A 19,598-nucleotide genomic window follows, 5' to 3' on the forward strand; every position below is an offset into this window, starting at 1 on the left:
AAATGTGGCCACTTCAACTGGAGGTCTGCTATAAATACAGAATTCATGGCGGATTTCCCCGACTCGGTATCAAAAAGACTGTAAGAGATTATGTTAATATCTTAAAATGCCCATTATGTTGCAAGGAAAATGTTACAGATATATTTGGTTCAGGAAGCCATATTATTGGATTCTGTTTCACCTGTGTTTTCTGGCACTTTTAATGTGACTCCTAGGACGTTAAAGGTTACACGTGAGGTTTACCAGGTATTTCTATTAGACAGCTCTGGTAGAGGCCGGAAAGGAGAATCAAATATAGGCTCTTTGAAAACACGGCCTTTTCTCACCTGTGTATGACCTTGACTGTTGCTCCCAAGATACAGTGCCCTTGAGGCCGCCGACTCTAGACACTGGCTCTGGCGATCCGTCTGCAGTCCCGTGGCTCCCGGGTTCTTGGCAAGCTGGAGAGTCATCTTCTCATTTTGGGGGCTCCAGAAGGAGGCCCCGGGACCCTGCCCACCTTGCATTTCCAGCGGTCACCGGCCTCCGGTTTCGTGGGTGCACACAGGTTCCTGTGCCTCACGCATAGTACTCCCCAAACTGCGACAGTCCTGAAACGTCAAGGCTCTGCTGTGGCCCACTTTTCCTGATGGCTCCAGGCCGCCCCGACGTGCTCTTCCCCGCGCCTCGAGCGCCCCTGCTGGCCTGTGCCCTGTTGACTCCATGCCGGGCCTGTCTCCTGAGGGGAAAATAATGGTGACTTTGGTCACGTACTAGCCCAGCTCCTCTTGGACACCACTTCCCTCCTCACGGCTCTGGGAGTCAGATGGTAGTGTTACCTGCGTGTCCTGGGCCGTGGCGAGGTTCTGCCCCAGGCCTGAGGTCACACAGCTAGTCAGGGCAGAGTCCAGGTTCCCAGTTGGACAGAGTGGCTTCTGAGCTCATGCTCTCCAGCTCTCAAATCACTCCCCGCCCCGTGCTCCCCGCGGCCTCGTGAGGGACGTCCTCCGGCCACCATTTTGCAGCTGAGGACGTGACCGAGACATCAGATGCTGAGCTCCGGGTCACAGGCACAGCGAGTGACGTGAGTGGAGATGCAGACGCAGATAATTCTTATCGAGAGATGACGGTCTTTCTGCTGCTCCGTGCTTGTCCTTTTGTTGACTTCTCAGTTAAAACTAAAGATCAAAACTGTCATCTTCCCTGTTTTCTAAATATTTTTAGAGTGTTGCATTACTTGTTTAAAGTTCATGGCTCGTGGGTGACGGCAGTGTTGACTGGTACAGGGAACCCCCTCCCCCTGCCCCCGCCCCGCCCCTGTCGTCCTGCCGCATGTCCGAGGACCCGCCCTGACGTCTGTCCTCTGTGTTCCAGGTACTACGAAGCCTTCCCCCCGCTGTCCGAGAAGCCGGTCTGCCTGCAGGAGATCATGACCGTGTGGAACAAGTCCAAAGTCTGCTCTTACTCCAGCTCCTCCTCGTCGTCCACGGCCCCGCCGGCCAGCACAGACACACCTTCCCCCAAAGACTGCAACAGCGAAGGCGAGGCCGGCCAGGAGAGGAGCGGCAACGTGCACGGCCGTGCCCAGGGCAAGGGCAGGGGCGACAAGGAGGGCCAGCTCGCTCCCGGCGCCGCGGACGAGAAGCCCGCCTTGTACAAAAAGCAGGTCCGACACAAGCCCGAGGGGAGGACTCGCCCTCGCTCCTGGTCGTCCGGCTCGAGCGAGGCGGGCTCAAGTTCAAGCGGTCCTCAGGGAGATTTCAAGGCCTCTGTGAAGTGCGTAAAAGTTCGACACAAGACGCGGGAAGTCCGGAACAAGAAAGGGCGGAACGGGCCGAGCAGGCTGTCGCAGAAGCCCGGCGACAAGGCTGAGCGGGCCGTCCACGCCGCCGGCGGCAGCAGCAGCAGCGGGGGCGGTGGGGGCCCCGTCAAGCCGCTGTGCCGGCGCGGGAAGAGGCCCCTGAAGGACCCGGGGCGGAGGGACCCCGCGGGCGCCGAAGGAAGAGACCTGTCCCTGGAGAGCAGAAACGACAGAGAGTACAAGGAGGAGCCGCTGTGGTACACCGAGCCCATTGCCGAGTACTTCGTCCCTCTGAGCAGGAAGAGCAAGCTGGAGACCACGTACCGGCACAGGCCCGAGGCCGGCGAGCTGCCGGCGGAGGCGGTGGACGCGCTGTCGGAGTCCATGCGCGGCCTGTGTCTCGGCGGCAGCGGCGGGCATAAGACGTACCTGGCGGCGGGCACTTTCATCGATGGTCACTTCGTGGAGATGCCTGCGGTCATCGATGAAGATGTCGGCCTCGCTGGGAGCCCGCTCTGTCCTCTCCCAGAGGACCCCAAGTACCTGGATGGCATTCATCTGTCCGAATTAACACACTTCTATGAAGTGGACATTGATCAATCCATGTTGGATCCTGGTGCCTCGGAAGCCACGCGAGGAGAAAGTCGGATTTTGAACATGATTCGACAGAAGAGCAAAGAGAAGACGGATTTTGAGGCAGAATGTTGCATAGTGTTAGACGGGATGGAATTGGAGGGGGAACGTGCAATATGGACAGACTCCACCAGCTCCGTGGGCGCCGAGGGCCTCTTTCTGCAGGACCTTGGCAACCTGGCTCAGTTCTGGGAGTGCTGCTCGTGCAGCTCTGGCGACGCCGACGGGGAGAGCTTCGGGGGGGACTCCCCGGTCAGGCTCTCCCCGCTCCCGGACAGCACGGCGCTCAATCCCCACTTGCTTGCTGGCCATCAGGAGCTCTTTTCAGATATTAATGAAGGATCTGGTATAAACTCTTGTTTTTCAGTGTTTGAAGTGCAATGCAGTAACTCTGTTTTACCATTTTCTTTTGAAACACTCAACTTGGGAAACGAACACACGGATTCTAGTGCTAATCTGCTTGGGAAAACACAGTCTAGATTGCTAATATGGACCAAAAATAGTGCCTTTGAAGAAAATGAACACTGTTCCAATCTCTCAACCAGAACTTGTAGCCCATGGTCCCATTCGGAAGAGACGCGTTCGGACAACGAGACGTTGAATATTCAGTTTGAGGAGGCCACACAGTTTAACGCGGAAGACATGAATTATGTAGTTCCTAGAGTCTCATCCAATTACGTAGATGAAGAACTTCTAGATTTTTTGCAAGATGAAACCGGCCAGCAAAACAGTAGAACGTTAGAACTCCCTACCTTAGTTTTCAAAACAAAATCCAAGCTAGAATCTGTCTGTGGTATTCAGCTAGAGCAAAAAATGGAACCCGCAACCCTGGAAACGGCGCGCGCGTGCGGTGAGAGCGACCCCCGCGGTGGCGGCAGCTATGGCTCAGGGGTCATCAAGGACATTTGGATGAAGATGGCAGACAGGGGCTCCGTAGCCACGGGGGACGCGGAGTGCATGGACGAGGAGCTGTTTCCGACGGATGTCAACAACTACTGCTGCTGCCTGGACGCCGAGGCTGAGGCCGAGGCCCTCCAGGAGCCCCGCAAGGCCGTGCAGAGGTCGGAGTACCGGCTGTGGGAGGGCCAGCGGGAGAGCCCTGAGAAGAGGGCTTTCGTCTCTGGGGAGCCGTCGAAGGGGGACGGCGGCGGCGACTACACGACGCCCTCGAAGCCGTGGGACGGGGCCCAGGACAGGGAGAGCACGTTCATTCTGGGCGGGGTGTACGGCGAGCTCAAGACCTTCAGCAGCGACGGGGAGTGGGCGGTCGTCCCGCCCGGCCACCCCAAGGGAAGCCTGCTCCAGTGCGCGGCCTCCGACGTGGTGACCATCGCGGGGACGGATGTCTTCATGACCCCGGGGAACAGCTTTGCTCCTGGCCACAGGCAGCTGTGGAAGCCCTTCGTGTCGCTGGACCAGAGCGACCCGCCGAGGAGCGGGGAGAACGGAGTCAATAAGGGGTTTTCTTTCATCTTCCATGAAGACTTACTAGGAGCTTGCGGCAACTTTCAGGTTGAGGATCCCGGGCTCGAATATTCCTTCTCTTCCTTTGACTTGAGCAATCCGCTGTCCCAAGTTCTTCACGTCGAGTGCTCATTCGAACCCGAAGGGATTGCGTCTTTCAGCCCTAGTTTTAAACCCAAATCCATCCTCTGCTCCGATTCCGAGAGTGAAGTTTTCCACCCCAGGATATGCGGCGTCGACAGAACACAGTACAGGGCTATTCGGATCTCTCCGAGGACTCACTTCCGCCCCATCTCTGCGTCGGAGCTGTCCCCAGCGGGGGGAAGCGAGTCGGAGTTTGAGTCTGAGAAAGATGAAGCCAGCATTCCCGTTGCTTCTCAAGCTGATGCGTTCGAAGACCCACAGGCAGATCTCCGGCCGCTGGAAGAAGACGCAGAGAAGGAAGGCCATTACTACGGGAAATCGGAGCTCGAGTCTGGAAAGTTCCTCCCCAGGCTAAAGAAGTCCGGCATGGAAAAGAGCGCCCAGACCTCCCTGGACTCCCAGGAGGAGGCCGCTGGGATCCTGCCGGTGGGCGAGCAGAACCCGTGTGCGGAGTGCGGCAGGGGCGAGTCTCCGCAGATCGCTTTGGAGAGCCCGGCGGCGAGCTGTAAAATCATGGCGCAGTGCGAGGAAGAAGTTAATAATTTCTGCAGTTGCAAAGCAGGTTGCCAGTTCCCTGCTTACGAAGAAAACCCAGTGTCTTCGGGACAGCTGGAAGAGGTAGGTGTCCGCGCGCGGCGGTGCTTGAGGAGAGCCGTGGCGTGGCCGTGACCGCGAGCGCCCGAGTCGGCAGCGGAAGAGAGGGCAGGGTCGTCAGGAGAGGTCCTAACGGCCCTTCAGACGTAACGTTCTCGTGGCCCCCAGGGGACTCAGATTGGACACTTAGGAATTGGGGCTAGGCCACAGATGTCTTCTGCAGGGAACCGACCTGTTTAATTCACAGGCTCGGAGGCGCTCAGGGGCAGTCTTGGCTGCATGTGCCGTGCTCCGGGCACAACCACATCCGCCGGCATTCGGGACCTGGGAGGTGACGGAGCAGGGGGTGGCTCTGAACTCTGCCGAGGGCCCTGGGCTCTCCTGGGAGCTGGAGCGGAGGTTCTCCTTAAGCCGCGAGCCCGCCCGAGGGCCTCCGGGATGCTGGTCCGTTTGAGACGCGGATTTCACATCTAGGGACAACCGTGTCCTTGCCGAGTGCTCACGCGTGGACGGTGGTCCGTGTGGAAGCAAGGCCACGGCCCACGTGTGCCAGCAGAGCTCCCGCGGAACTTCGCGGAGGCTTCTCCCCTCGCGCCACGTCCACGTTCCTTGGGCTTCGGGGATGGCGCGCGCTCAGCGTGCCGGACGAGGTTCGTGGGTGGCGGTAGTTTTGTGAATGGGAGTCACTTACCCTTTGTTGCTGAGAAGCGGTCTGAGGTTAAGTGGAGTGCGTAAGAAACCACACTTATTTCCCCAAGAAGCAGGCCGGTCTGCCTGTCTCTCAGCCGCTACTGACGGGCAGGGCCTGGCCTCCTCCAGGAGCAGCTTATTAAAACGATGGTTGGAGGTGCCCACACGTCCTGCTGCCAGAGACACACTAGGCATCCTCCCTGCCGTCTGTCCCTGTGCCCACCTCTCCGGTATGTAAACCCTACCCAGCGCCCTGTTACCACCAGGCTCCCCAGTCCCCACCCCCTTTCAGCCCGCCCCCCAGTTCCTCCCCTCCCCCTTCCCCACGCGCATCAGAAGTCATTTCTCCCTTGGCTTACCTTTCACCTGTGCCTCTTTTTCTATTGCGTTTTCCTTTTCTCTTTTAATGCTTGCTTATTAATTAGAGCAAGAGATAGAGACAGACAGCGAGGGCCAGGAGATGGGCAAAGAGAGAGGGAGACCCAGAATCTGAAGCAGGCTCCAGGCTCCCAGCTGTCAGCACAGAGCCTGACTGCGTGCTCGAACTCCCCAAGCCATGAGATCATGACCAGAGCCGAAGCTGGACACTCAGCTGACTGAGCCACCCAGGCTCCCGCCCCGCATTTTCCATTTTTCATGAGTCATTTATGTACTTTTTCCTTGTTAGGTTATAAGCTCCTTATGGATGCAGACTCAGCCCTCCTTCCTAGCAGGGGTCAGTGCCTGGGTGGGACCTGAGTGCGTGTGGTGGCAGGAAGCCCCCCAGAGGGTCACCTCTCTGATCAGCCAGCCTAGAGACCCTCAGAGAGGCGTGAATGGAAGCCCGCAGAAACGTTGAAATCCGAGCTGCCAAGCATGAAAACCAGTCATGCTGTTAGCCTTTATCTGTTTGTTGATTGCACTGCTTTCTATCCTTGAACATTCTTTTCCGTACTTTGTATTTCACCTGCTTCCAGATTGGGAAGAGAGAAAAAGAGGGAAGCAGCGAGATTCTGCATCACACTGCTGCCAGATTGCTTCGCTTTCTAGTATGTTGATGGATTTATGTGTTCTCAGAATTCTGGGTGGTCTTGGAAGGCCTCTGGGCCTACAGGGAGCTGCCCACGAGCTCCCTGTAGCCGCTGCTCTCAGCCCTGGCCTCTGGCCAGAGGCACTGGGGTGTGGAGTGGGGTCAGAGCTCTCGTCAGAGCCATCTGAGGTCTGGAGAGGCTGGGAGAGTGGTGTGACAGGACAGCGGGCCCGGCTGGGACCAGGGTGCATACCTTTCTGCCCCCACACTGCCCAGTCAGTCCAGGGGCGTCCCTGGGAGAGGGCGAGCCTGGGGGCCCCGGTGTAAAGGTCACTATTGAAAGGCCACCTGTCTGAGAGCATGTGGACTCAAATGTAGGAAATCTAGGGGCTCCTGCCTGGTTCAGTGGCAGAGCACCGACTGTTGATCTCAGGGTCGTGAGTTCAGGCCCCACGTTGGGTGCAGAGTTTACTTGAAGGTAACAAAATAAAATAAAACATTTAAGACACAGGAATTCTGATAGCACTGGTGCCCAGGAGTGTGGATTCTTTTCAAAAGTATAGTTCGGTCAACTTGAGCCGAGGGCGTGTTTTAAGTGCGTGCTCCGTGCCTGCTGCTAAAGTGGGCGTCGTGCAGGACAGCACCTCGTCCCGCCCTTGAAGACCCGTGTATAAGCGGAGTCTTTGTTTTAATTGAAATGGTACTTTGGTCAGAGGCTTCCAACCCCGAGGGTCGGGGGCCCCAGAGCAGGAGGGCAGGGCGTGGGTACACAGGGAGCGGGCCCTGCCCAGCCTGCACTTTGCGCGGAAGCAAATGCACGTGCCTGGGTACCCCCTCTCGTTTTCACAGAAACGGCGGGTCTTATAATCCCCATTCCTCTTCGGTTCCCCGCGTGCTCGTCCACCCCTCGGGCAGTTGTGCTGTGATTTCCGTGGCCACTTCCTTGTCCTTTAGGGTGTCTGGGCACGTGGAATTGTAGGTCACACAGGAGGTGACAAGGCGGAGGTGAGCCCAGGATGCGGGGGGAGCCCAGAGAGAGCCCGCCTGGCAGTGAGGGTCCCAGGGCAGCAGGGAGAGGGCGCCCGGGGCGGAAGGAACCCGTAAGCAGGGGTGTGCAGGGTACCGGCCAGCGGTTAGCTCCTGGAGTCAGAGGTGCAGGGTCGGGGCGGGGAGCTGGAGTGTGCCTCGGGCTCCGTTGTGCCCAAGGTGGAGGCCATGATGTCCTTGTTGACTTGATTGCCGGCTCGGTGCCTGCGCTTTGCCGCTCGGAGAAGCACCGAGGGTTGGGCTGTCCTTGGGCGTTTGTGGTCCGACCAGGAGAGGAGGCCGCGCTGTCAGATGCTCTGATGGGGGTGTGGGGGCCTGGGGCGTGGCGCCCGGCCCACCTGTGCCACCAACCTCCGCGTCTGGGCCAGAGCCCCGAGTGTGTCCTGCTGCTTGGCACTTGCTGTCGGTAAAGGAGGACCCGTCTCTCCGCACCCTGCGTCCCTTCATTCGTATTGGCCTTCCTTTCCCTTTGTGACCTGGTCGCTGAGGGCTGACTGGCCGAGGGGCTTGTTCCAGTGCTCTTCCCCGAGCAGCACCGAGGCTCAGCGACAGTTCTGGGCGGGCCTCTACCCAGCCTCCGGCCCCTGAAGAATTTGAGGGTCCCTTCTGGTTCCTGGTCAGGCTTTCAAATATTTCTTGGGAGGCCGCTCTGTCCGGGTGCTGGGCTGGGGGCGGGGCACAGGGTACACGCACCGAGCCCTGCCCTTGCCGGTGACTTTGGTCAACAGCACGTGACTGAGAGTAGTGTGCGCGCATGCGCCAGGCAGAGGGCACGCCGGGTGCTCGGAGGACCCGCCAAGAAGTACGGGCGCGGGCCCGCTCTCAGCAAAGGTGCGATTTGAAGACAGGCTTGCAGGAGAGGCGGGGCGGAGCGGAGCTGCGGCAGAGGGGCTGCGCCACCTCCCTGCACCTGCCCGGGCTGTGTGCCCGCCTGCCTTCCCTTCCTCGTCCCCCGCCAGCCAGAAGCTGGGTCCGCGCACGCAGTGGGCGTCCCTGACGTGCGCACGGTCATCTTCGCTGAGCGGCCCGGAGGTGGGAGACCGCGGAGAGGAGAGAGGTCGTGAGATGATGCAGGTTCACCGAATGTGTATTCCGTGTGGCACAGAACAGCACAGAGCAGTCTGCCTTTGGAGTTGACCTTCAAGGGGAGGGTGCAGAAAACATCCTAAAGCCACAGCAGAAACTGGTGTGGCTGTAACAGTGGTTTCAGCCGGTGGGCGGGGAGGCGGAGGACGGCTCACCAGAGAAGAGAACCCGGGACCCGCGTGCAGCTGGCGCCTTTTCAGGCCACGGACACTGAGTATCTGCTCTGTGTGTGCCCCGTGCCATGGGGGTGCGCAGGTGCACGAGACGTGGGCCCTGCCCCAGCAGCTTTCTGCCTGTCCTGCTCCAGCCCAGCCTCCCGTCCCTTCCCGCCAGCCCCTCAGCTTGCTCCTCTAACCCTCCGCCGCGAGTTCTCTCCCTTCCCTAGCCTGGCCCCGACCCCGCCGTCCTGAGATGGGGTTCCACGGAGAGCCGTGCGCTGCCCTCGCGTGAACAGCGCTCACCCCGCCACAGCTCCCCGGGACACTTCCTTTCGCAGGTGGGGACTTGCTGCCTCCAAATCCATCTGCCTCCAGTGGCGCCTTGGGGGCGAGGGCGACTCTGCTGTCCAGGGGGCCCGCCTGCTGCTCCCGGGCAGCCCTAAGCTGTCACCTCGCAGAGAGTAGGTGCTCCTTGGACCAGGGAAGGCAGGGCCTTCCAGAAAGATCTTGGGTTCTGTGAATCATGTGCTGTAGACCAGGCTACCGCAGGCTTCGTTTGCCCGAGGCCACACCTGTGAGTTTGGCCTGGCGGCGGGGCCGCCTGCTGGTGTCGGAGAAGCAGGGGAACTTGGCGAGGGGTGATGGCCTCTCCGGGCAGACCGCACACGTCGTCAGTGTCTCATTGAAGACTGTTTCCGCCAAGTCAGGTGACGTGAAAAATGAGACTTTGAGGTGTTTCCTGTTAGTTGAATAATAAAAAATACATTAGGGAATCAAAAAGTCTTAGACCCATAAGACAGTATGTAATAGAGTAACGGAATCCGGTCAGGATTGATGACTGTTGGCTGCTAAAATAGCCCAGTTTCAAACTTGAACACGTAACGAAATGTCCTCTAAAGCAGTGAAGACACGTGCAGCGTTCACGGGCCTTTGTTTGGATTTGGTCTCACCGCCCTCTGGTCTCAGCAAGGCAGGTGCTAGCGTTCTAAAGACACTGAGGCCGGTCACTCTGCCTGTCCAGTGTCCATCTGTCCTGCGCGGTCTCCCACTCCCTGCCGCCCACTCCGTGAAGGGAAAGAGGCTCCCCCCTTTTCCCCAGGGCACCGCACACCCGTGGGGACTTGGGGCCGCCTGTCACTTCACTGTGTTCCCAAAATACAGAAATCTGCCTTACCTGGGGATGTTTATGGGGCATATCCTGCCTTGTAAAAGTTTTGTTGTATCTTTGAAAAGATTTTCATTCCATTTCCAATATAAGTGCCTCTTAGGAAGAACTTATTTTTTATGCCGTGAGCACTTTGGCTTTTCAAATTCTCCTTGTTGGGGTGCCTGAGTTCAAGCTCCACATTGGGTAGAGAGATTAAAAATAAAATCTTTAAACTAAAAAAATAAATGCACCTTGTCTAGAAAAATATCAAAAACACAAAAACAAGTCATCAGTTTGGGGCTGTAGGGGGCTCGGGTAGGCTAAGCATCTGACTCTTGATCTCAGCTCAGGTCTCAATCCCAGGGTTTTGAGCTCAAGCCCCACGTCGTGCTCTGTGCTGGGCATGAAGCCTACTCAAAAAAAAAGTCGTCAATTTAAAAATCCTGGATTTACAGTTCATAGTTAATAATGCTTGAATTTTCTCTTTTATCCTGAAAGTTTGTTAACTTTTTCTGTGTTCGTTTAACCTCAACAGTTTCCTGTATTGAATACCGATGTTCAAGGGATGAATAGAAGTCAAGAAAAACAGACTTGGTGGGAAAAAGCTTTGTACTCTCCCCTTTTTCCTGCGTCGGAGTGTGAAGGTAAGGAGGCCTGTGTTTGCTCATGGATTTTCTTGTTCAGATCTTTCATTCATTACGAGCGATTCTTTGGCTACGAATGTGAGTCCAAGAAACATTTATCAAGAGGCTCTTGCGCAGCCAGCATTTGTCTGGTACTGGGGTCACAGAGATGAGTGCGCCTGCGCCCTGCTCTCAGCCTGATACGGGGGAGAGGCGTGGGAGACGTGAAAGCAGGACCGGCCTTCGCCCAGACCTGGGCAGGGTCCCAGGGAATCTTCAGGAAGGCGCCCAGGAGGCAAAGTCTGGGAGGGGCAGAGCCCAGGCCGGAGAATGGCTTGTCCTAGAGCAGGAGGGTCTCCGGCAGGTGGAGGGACAGGGACCCGTCGGGCCCAGCTGGGTTGAGGCTGAGGCCAGAAAGGCAGACAGGGAAGGAGCCTGTCAGGAGGTCCGGGGAGCTCTGCCGAATTAGGTCAAGTTTAACATGCACCAAGGGAAGGTCCAGTAAAAGATTGCAAATTGGAGGGTATCTCGTCAGGTGTGTGTTTTATTTCATTTTTTAATTTTTAAAAATGTATTAATTTTAAGAGAGGGTGGGGGGGGGGAGGGGAGAGGGAATCCCAAGCAGGCTCTGCACTGTCAGCACGGAGCCCCGTATGCGGCTCAAACTCACGAAACTGGGAGATTATGACCTGGGCCAAAACCAGGAGTCTGAGGCTCAACCGAGTGAGTCCCCAGGCGCCCCCGGGTGTGTGTTTAAAACAGTTGTAACTGCAGAGAGCGGAGAGGGAATTTAGAAGCGGAGGACACGGCCTGGGACTCTAGGCTGCTGGGGGGGGGGGGGGTCTGGGAGTGACAGGGTCAGTGCCTGGCCTCAGGCGCAGCTGGGAGAGCAGCGAGGGGAGGTCCCAGAGAGGAGGCCGGGGCTCGCTGAGTGAGTCTCTGTGACGAGTGAGAGGCGTGTGCGTGCGTGTGCGTGTGTGTGGCCAGGGACACCGAGCAGTAGCACATTTGGTCTGTGAGCCTCCCGGGCGAGCGTGCCCAGAAGCTGTAGCAGGTCTGGACGAGCAGTCTGGGGAGAGGCGAGGACGGACAAGGCCGTGGGCTCGCTCCTGGGGAGGGTGGTGCCGACTGCGCCAGGCTCCCGGGCCCCTGGCTCCGCTCTCTGCAGTTACAACTGTTTTAAACACACACCCGGGGGCGCCTGGGGACTCAGCAGCTTCGGAGTCTCTCCCGTTCGCGCTGGGAGGGGCGGGTAAACCGGCTGTTAGTGCTTACACGTTTGTAGGTCTGTCGTGTCTCCGGTGTTTCTGTAATGAACGTGGAGCCAGTGACCTCCCTCCCTGGCCACCACGGCTTGCACCCTGGTGCTCAGAAGGCCTGCGCTGGCTGCGGCCTCCCTTCGCTGCCCAGCCTCTCTGCCCGGGCGGAGGGCAGGGCGCTTCGCTCCTCTCTCTGCTGTGAGCCCAGAACACCCCACCCCCGGAGCTTGCCTTCCTCCTTCCCGGAGGCTTCGTTTTTAGCATCTTTGTTTACTTAACTGAGTTTATTGAAGGCCAGTTGGCCTTTCCATTAGCCAATATCTGGGTCCCCTTTTATTATTTACCGGGTGCTCTCAATCTGTTCTTATATGTCAGCCTCACAGTAGCCTTGTGAGATGTCAGCCGAAGTTTTCAGATCAGGAAGCTCTAAGATTCAGCTTGGGTCATCTGTCCAGAATCGTGCAGTGGCCACCCAGCTCAGGCTTGTCCCCAGACTGCCTCCCTGCGGCCTGGAAGCTTCTGACGGTCTGTCCTTGGTGCCCCGGGGGGCGCTGGGGTGGTGGGAGTGCAAGTCGGGCCCTGACGTGTGTCCATCCTGCTGCAGCGGGTGAGCGTGTCAAGTCAGAGGTGAGTTCACAGGTGCACAGGTGAGGGGGGCCGCGAGCCCCGCGCAGGGCAGCGAGAGGACCTCCCAGCGAGCGGCAGAGGGAGAGAGGGCTGAGGCAGTGGGCAGGGCTGGGGGTCAGGGAAGATCAGGCCCTGGGGGACATTGGGTGACTTCTGGACACTGAGTTCGTGCTCTGTCAGCGTGTCGAGGGCCGTCTGGCTTTGTGTCGTTATCACACGTCCGTCCCGGCCCCGCTGTGGCCCGTGGTCACAGCCCCGGGTGGCTGCTATCCGTGGCGGCCAGTGGACAATGCTTTGTTCAGTCGTGAGGTGGCAAATCGGGAACCTGAGTGGATAGGGAATGTCGACCAGGCCTTTGGATGACCTTCCACTCACAACTGCATTAAATCCCCACCTGGTCGCCTCGTCCTGTCAGCCTGTGGGGCTGGGGGCTCGGGGTCCCAGGGGCGGGTTAGCCAGGAAGCCATCGAGCCTCTGGCCCAGTGCAGGAGGGGCCGCCTGTCTGCCTCCACCCCCGAGGCTCCCAGCGCGGCTGATGGTTGATGCCAAGCATGTGCTGCTCTGACTTGGGGGTGGGCCTGGAAGCTTCTGGCCTCCCTGGGAAGTGGGGGGCCATGCCCTCTTACAGAAGGCCGCCCGGCATGGCGGCTCCGCCAGGCACCCTGTCTGGCCTGGAGAGGCTCCCCGTCCCACACCCCGCCAGCCTTGCTTTGGGTGCCCACCTTGTACCAGGCACCGGGAAGGTAGGGGCGGATGGACTGCCTTGCTGCTCTCCCGATGGGCGGATGTCCGAGCAGAGACCAGAGGGGTAGGGACACAGGCCATGTGACGGTTGGGGTGATCTGCGGGGAGAGGCGCCGGGTCAGAGGCCCTGGCTGGTGCGGGAGCAGATGCGTCCTGTGAACCCCGGCGGGGCTGGCAGAGGGGAGCAGTGTGGCATGTGTGTGGAGGGGCAGCCAGGAGCTGGAGCGCAGGGTCCCTGACACTCTGTGCCCTGACAGATCCGTGCGGGTGGGGGGCTCTAGAGCTCTCCACGCACTGGATTCCAGACGTTTGGAAGGCTCGCTGTGAGTTCGGGTATTGGGTCTTACAGAGAGCTGTGTGGGGACGCGCAGAGGCAGTGGGCTCAGGAGGCAGGACGGAGCTGGACTCCGCGGCCTCCGTTGCCAGTGGCCAGCGGTTCTGTGTCCACGGTCTGTATTTGTAAAGAGAGGCCAGAGGTCATGCCTCCTTGAGGGGATACTGAGGAGCGGGCCTGGTACGTGTGTCCTAGCCTGGATCGTGGGGACTGTCTATGTGAGGACTGGGAACATCGTCCACGGGCAGCACACACACGCTACTCTCGTGCGGACTGAATTCTTCAAGAAGGACAGGAAGGGGGAGGGGTCTGCAGGGGCATCTGTGGGGGGCCTGTGGGGGGCTGGGCCCTGCTCTGTCCAGGTGCATCTCCTAGTCCAGGAAACTGTCCCCTTCCGTGACACACTCACACACCTGGCTCACATGGTGTGGAACTGGGTGCAGCGCGGGGACCGCGAGGACGGGGTCAGGGGACTGCTCGAGACGGATGAGTAAGCCGGGGTCTGGGTTCGTGGCAGCCGGAGAAGGTGTCCCTGAGCGCCGGCGCCATAGTTGGGGCTGCACACGCGTCATCACTTTACCTTGCACAGGACTCCGTGAGGACAGGCGGGGACCCTGTGTCAGAGACAAGGGAGCCGGGGCTCAAAGAGGGACAGTGACCTGCCGCGTTACGTCACAGGAGCATGGCCGGAGGGGCTCCGCTGACATCCGTCCATCCCGGAGCCTGAGCTGGCAGCCTCAGGGTCGTGAGACCACAGAGACAGCTGGAGGTCGTGGGGGGTGTGGCGCGGCCAGCGCAGCCTGGTGAGCAGCCGCCCCTGGGCACGGCGGTCCTGGGGTACCCCCACCCCTCCCGTTGTCTCTGGTCGTCTGCACGGGGAGCAGGTGCTCGGCTGGGGTGCTAAGGGACTTTGACACGGGTTCAAAGCCAGGGTCCATGTCAGGCCGGTGTGTAGGGGGCTGGTCTAGACAGAGACAGGAGGGTGTCAGCCCTGGGTGCGCATCTGAACCTCCGGGTAGCTGGTCAGGATTTCAGGGGGGCCGGGCAGACTCTGCTCCAGGCTCCAGGGTTGAGAGGCTTTGCCTTCACTGATTTTTGATTTCTGATTTCCCCTCTGGGGGCCGCCTACCTACTCAGACCACAAGCCCCTTTCTCTTCCCCGTTGGCCAGACGCAGTAACGGTGCGCTTGCCTGTGGCATGGGCTCGAGGGGGCGAGCAAGGCCGCTCCGCTCTCCTGTCCCTTCCTCCTGTCCGCAGTCCCCTTGGTCGTTGGTTTCATGACCGCATGCGGCACAGCGTCTGTCTCCCTTTGTGCTCCATGCACCCTCCCGAGCCCGGCCCCGCCAGCCTTTGCCCCGTGTGCCCGGGGCCGTGAGCCCGAGTCTGGGGGACGCGTGTCTTGCGGTGGGACGACAGGCGTGTGTGTTAGGCCAGCCTCCCTTTTAAAAACCCGCTGAACAGTTGGTCAGAAGATTTCTGAGATGGGCGTAGCGGTTTGCTCATGTTCCCCTGCCAGCCGGGCACCGCGCCCGCCGTCTGCCTGGTGCGTCCCCCAGAGGGCCAGGAGGCCTGACAGGTCGGACTTTTCAGCAAAAGATGAAACAAGAATGTATGTTTCATAACCGTGTCTTAATGAAATTTCCCCCCCTTTCCCTCTTTTCCCTTCTCCATTCAAAATGATAAGAATGTTATACAAATGCCAAGGGAGAGAGTGGTATAGAAGAGTGCCCAGATGGCAAAGACACACCCAGTAACGAAGAGCATCTGTTAGATTTTAATAGGGTAAGTGGACTGTCCTCCTTACTAACTTACTAACGGCCACACCCACCTTGCCACTCAGGCTGGAGCCTGGGAGCCCAGGGAGGCCCCCGCCCCTGCCCCCGCCCACTGCCCCGGGCCCCTAGCCACGGGCTGTGACCTCTGTCCTCAAGGCCCTCAGCCCACGTCTGCATCGCCTCCCCCCTGGGCCGGCCGCCCGGTGCGTTTCTGTGTACGGGTTGGACCTGTCACTGCTCCGAGAGCCCTTGGGTGGGCGCCACCATGGAGCCTGTCCCGTGGTGGCCTCTGCCTTCCCGTCCCCTCCACAGGCCCTGGCCCCGGGCCACGTTGGGTGCCTATGAGCCCCCAACAGGCGGGCCAGCCAATGAATCGAAGGAAACATGTCTGACTGCTCCATGTCAGCTCAGGCCCTGTGAGGACCTTCCCCCAAAGCACCCAGGGGCCCCTGGGCCCCCCGCCACTAGTCTTCCCCACCTTGGCCCCTGGTGCCCTGCCGCACCCGAGAGCCGCTCTCTGGCCTGTTGCCTTCACACACTGTCTGCCCAGGCCGCTCCGCTTGTCACCCGGTGTACCTCCTTCTGCCTCTGTCTCCCGCACCCTGTCCAGGCCCAGGGTCCCCTCACTGGCCCTCACGGTGCCCGATGGGAGCGACTCACGCTCCCGACCACGGTGGCCTCCCGTCCCCGAGCTCTGCCCTCCAGTGCCTCTGGCCTCACAGCCTCCCTCCTCCCTCCTCCCTCCCCCTCCCCCCTCCACGCAGCCGCCTTTCTGCTTCCGCCTGCGGGGGGGGGGGGGGGGGGGGGGGTCCCAGCCAGGGGCGGCGCTGCCAGGTGGAACTGGGGGGGTATTGTGACTGGGGGTGGGGGTGCTGCTGGCCCGTGTGACTCGGGTGGGGGTGCTGGTTGCCGTGATGGGGGCGCTGCTGGTTACTATGGAGGTGGGGTGTTGCTAACTACGGAGGCTTGGGGGGGTGCTGCTGGTTACTTTAAGTGGCCGGTGGGGGTGGCATGTTGCCGGTTACTGTGAGGGAAGGAGGCCTCGTTAGTCATGGGGGGGGGCAGGGAGCATTCCCAGCTGCTGGGGGCTGCCAATCCCTCTCCGGGTTGGGGGGGCATTGGTCGTTCCCGTGACAGGGAAGGGCTGCCGTTTGCATTCAGTGTCCTGGGGGACAGGCGGCCACCTGGCAGTCCCACTCGATGGGGAGGTTTGCAGGGCTCCAGGTCTGCGGCCCGGCTCTCGCGCAAGCTCTGGCTCTTTCTTCTGCGGGGCTCACTTTTCCACCTTCCAGGGAGGACTCTAGAAGGGCTCCCTTCCCTGCCCACCTGTCTGAAGAGTGTGTGTGTGTGTGTGTGTGTGTGTGTGTGTGTGTGTGCGCGCGTGCGCGCGCGCCCGTCCGTCTCGCCTCCCCTTCCCCGCTGCCCAGGCACCGGGCTCACACCGCAGCGTGTGGTTGTGGTGGGGGGCTTGCTCGGTGAGGACCCCGCCGCGCCAGCCTCGTCCCTGCCGGGCCCAGCACTTGGGCTGCAGTCGGGTGCAGCCCTGACATGCAGAACCTTCTGTCCCCGGGGACCGAACTACGTGGTTGGGGCTCCGGATCAGGGAGGAGACGCTGTTTGTTTTGCTGTGAAGTTGTGACGCTGCACAACCCGTAACTCCCCCCGAGAAGACCCTTGATTTGTTACTTCGTCTCTGCACGTCCAGAACGCGACCGGGGCCCTTGTGAGAAAAATCTGGCTTCTGATCTGTTGCAACTGTTCCTTCAATCCCAGGTGTCTTCTGTTTATGAAGCAAGGTGTGCAGGGGAGAGAGACGCCGGAGCGCAGCCCGACGGCGTCCGCAGAAAGACCTCCTCCAGCGCCGGCTCCGACGGCTCCGGCTCCGGCTCCGGCTCCGGCTCCGACGGCGGGGGCGCGTGGGCGGGCCCCAGCGAAGAGGAGCTGTTTTCTCGAACTCATCTCTAAGCCTGCCGCGTAGTGCAAATTCATTTTTGAAAACGATCTGTGATGGCAAATTACCCTTTTGTGAGGCCTGTTAATCTAAACTTAGGGTTCTTCTTCAATTAACTGATGCAGATCAGCAATTCTCTTTCTCTTCTTGCTTATTTTAGAGTTGAGGACAGCTATCCTGTTGAAAATTTTTTTTCCAAGCTGTTACATTCTTGGCTATTTGAAATAGACTAGATTGTGTTGTCAAATCAAGGGTGGGTGTGCATGTGCTTGTCAGAAGCATCACTGCTTTCCGCATCTCGCCCGTGGCCGCCGTCCTCCGCTGCGGCGCGGCCCGTGTACCGTTAGCACCGCGGCGTCCGCAGCCGCTTCCGCTCTCCAGAGACTCCGGCTTTGGGACCTCTAGGCTTTGTTCTCTAAGAACTGGGACGGAAGTCCCTGCCCCTGCGACGGATCGGGGCCTTTGCGAAGGCCGAGGGAAGCATGGATGACTCATCCACGGTCTTCATTCAGTCAGATCTCATGTCCATTCGAAGTAGGAGCCGCAAGGGTGCGCTTTTAGAGACCCGCACGCGACCGTGTTCTCTGTCTTAGGACCCTCCCCCTCGAGGGTCACGGAAGATCCTGTGCTGTGTGATGTGCTTGCTAACTGGAGGAGCCAAGGCTTTGGGGTGCGGGGAGGGCTTGTGAGGCCAAGTGGGGGGAGAGTGCGCCCCCAGCCTGTCCTTACGTTGCCGTTACATTTATGCCAAAACACCCCTCTGGGTTATTTGTGGTTTGGATCTTAGTTGCAAATTCTGATTTTTCTGGTGACCTCCATTGAATCGAAGCCTCCAGAACTCGAAATGGTAAATGTTTGACGTGCAGTAAAGGCCCGCCTTGTCACCCCGGAGAGACCTGGGCTGCTGCAGCTAGCTCCTGTTGTGGCTGTGACTTAGTGGAGCCTAGGTCTCATTTTGTGTTTGAGAGAATGTTCTGGGCAAGGTCTGTGTGGTGTGGTCAGGGGCGGGGAGAGTGACCGTTGCTCCCAGGCCCGCACGATCGCTCTGGGGGACTCGCGTTCCGCTCCTGCGGGGACCCAGCGGTCAGTCCATGTCATCCTAGCCCCGTCCACTCATGACGGCCACTTCCTCGCGCTTTCACGCCGCCAGGCACAGGTACAGCTGGCGGGGGCGATGTGTGTGAGACCACGTTGTTTTTCTTTTCAAACGAACTCATTTTTCAAAAACCAAACCAACAACAAAGCAGAACCCCCTACTCCGTAGACTCTGGTTGGCACGTCTGTACTGTCAGGAAGGGACCGCCTCGCCGCTGCTCTCAGCGGGAGGTCAGGGGTGCTCGAGCCCGGGCGGGGTGGCCCTTCTTGTCCTGGCTGACCCAGGCGGTCCCCGGTGCGCGGGTCCCCGCTGCGAGAGGCCTGCCGGGCGGTCGGCTTGGATCTCCCCACGCGGCGGGGTCTGTTCTTATCCAGCACATCTTTTGACACTTTAAAGTGTGTGTGTGTGCGTGTGTGTGTGCGGGTGCGCGCGCGTGTGTAAGGTTTACGTTGCTGTTATTTATTTTACAGACTTTATAAGGTTTTATGTATTTTTCTTTCTTCCGGAGCTTCCTAAAAAGTGATTAGCATCTGCACTGAAATGCAATTTAACAGCAAAGGCAAAAAAGAATTGGAAGTTGTAAATTCCTAAAATCACTACGGTGACGATCAGTCTAGGAATCGTTGCTTACTGTAGCAGAGACCAAATAAATCTATTTCCGACACAACCTTTAGCTCAGTTGATTTTGGACAGCTGCTTTGTGTCAAGACAGGGCTCCGGGCGGTGACGGTGCCGACTTCCCCGCGCCGGCAGGAGGGCCCCGGGCCTTCATCGGGCATGGGGATGGGTTCTAAATGGGCAGGGGACACACAGGGGACGTGTTTATGTGTTCTCGTGGCTCAGGGGCTGGAGCCCGGAGGCTTTCAGCAGCCGAGTCGAACGTGTGGTTTTTAGTTTTGTGAATGGACGATCACAAAGAAAAAGTGTCTCTTAAAAAGTTGGCGAAACGCTGAAGCGCACTGTGGCGAGGCACCTCGCGCACCCGGAGCGCCCGTTCCCCGTTCCCGGGCAGGGAGCGCGGCCCGTGTCGCGCTGTTCCGACCCCACGTGCGCCAGAGTAACTGGGTTTTTGTTTTCTTGTGGAGTTAACACCAAATAAAAATCTGAAAAGCTGCTCCTTGTCTTCCTTGAGTGCAGCGGTCTTTCACGGAGAGCCGCGGCCTCGCGTCCGTCACGTGCGGCGGGGGGTGGGACCGTCCCGGATGGAGGGGACCTCGCACGCCTGCTCACAGCGTTGGCGGTGCTGCTTTGCGGGAAGAGGGGGGTCTGCTGGTACACGAGTCCGCCTCCCCTCCCCCAGCCCGGCGACTGCCTGAATCCTGCACAGAACACGGATTCCGGTCCGTAGCTGTAGACACAGCTGTGTCTTCTTGTTCCCGGGGGGGCATGTTCATCGTAGGGAAAGAAGTCAGCGGATTTTTTAAAGTATAAGGGAA

General features: G+C 59.3%; 1 protein-coding gene across 4 annotated transcripts in view; it reads left to right on the top strand.

Moving 5' to 3' along the window:
• Positions 1 to 19,276, top strand: part of KIAA0232 (KIAA0232 ortholog) — a 48,691-nt gene extending 29,415 nt beyond the window's left edge. For 3 of the 4 annotated variants that reach the window (XM_029948869.1, XM_029948873.1, XM_029948892.1), the window contains 4 exons: positions 1,354 to 4,639; positions 10,288 to 10,396; positions 15,025 to 15,122; positions 16,889 to 19,276. In XM_029948869.1, coding sequence (XP_029804729.1) covers positions 1,354 to 4,639; positions 10,288 to 10,396; positions 15,025 to 15,122; positions 16,889 to 17,080 — 3,685 coding nt within the window. In that variant the 3' untranslated portion in view covers positions 17,081 to 19,276. The remainder of the gene's footprint in view (positions 1 to 1,353; positions 4,640 to 10,287; positions 10,397 to 15,024; positions 15,123 to 16,888) is intronic. The other variant, XM_029948884.1, reaches the window with a different exon arrangement.
• Positions 19,277 to 19,598: the final 322 nt, after the last annotated feature.

Source organism: Suricata suricatta, chromosome 1 (assembly GCF_006229205.1).
Source record: "Suricata suricatta isolate VVHF042 chromosome 1, meerkat_22Aug2017_6uvM2_HiC, whole genome shotgun sequence".
NCBI lineage: Eukaryota > Metazoa > Chordata > Mammalia > Carnivora > Herpestidae > Suricata > Suricata suricatta.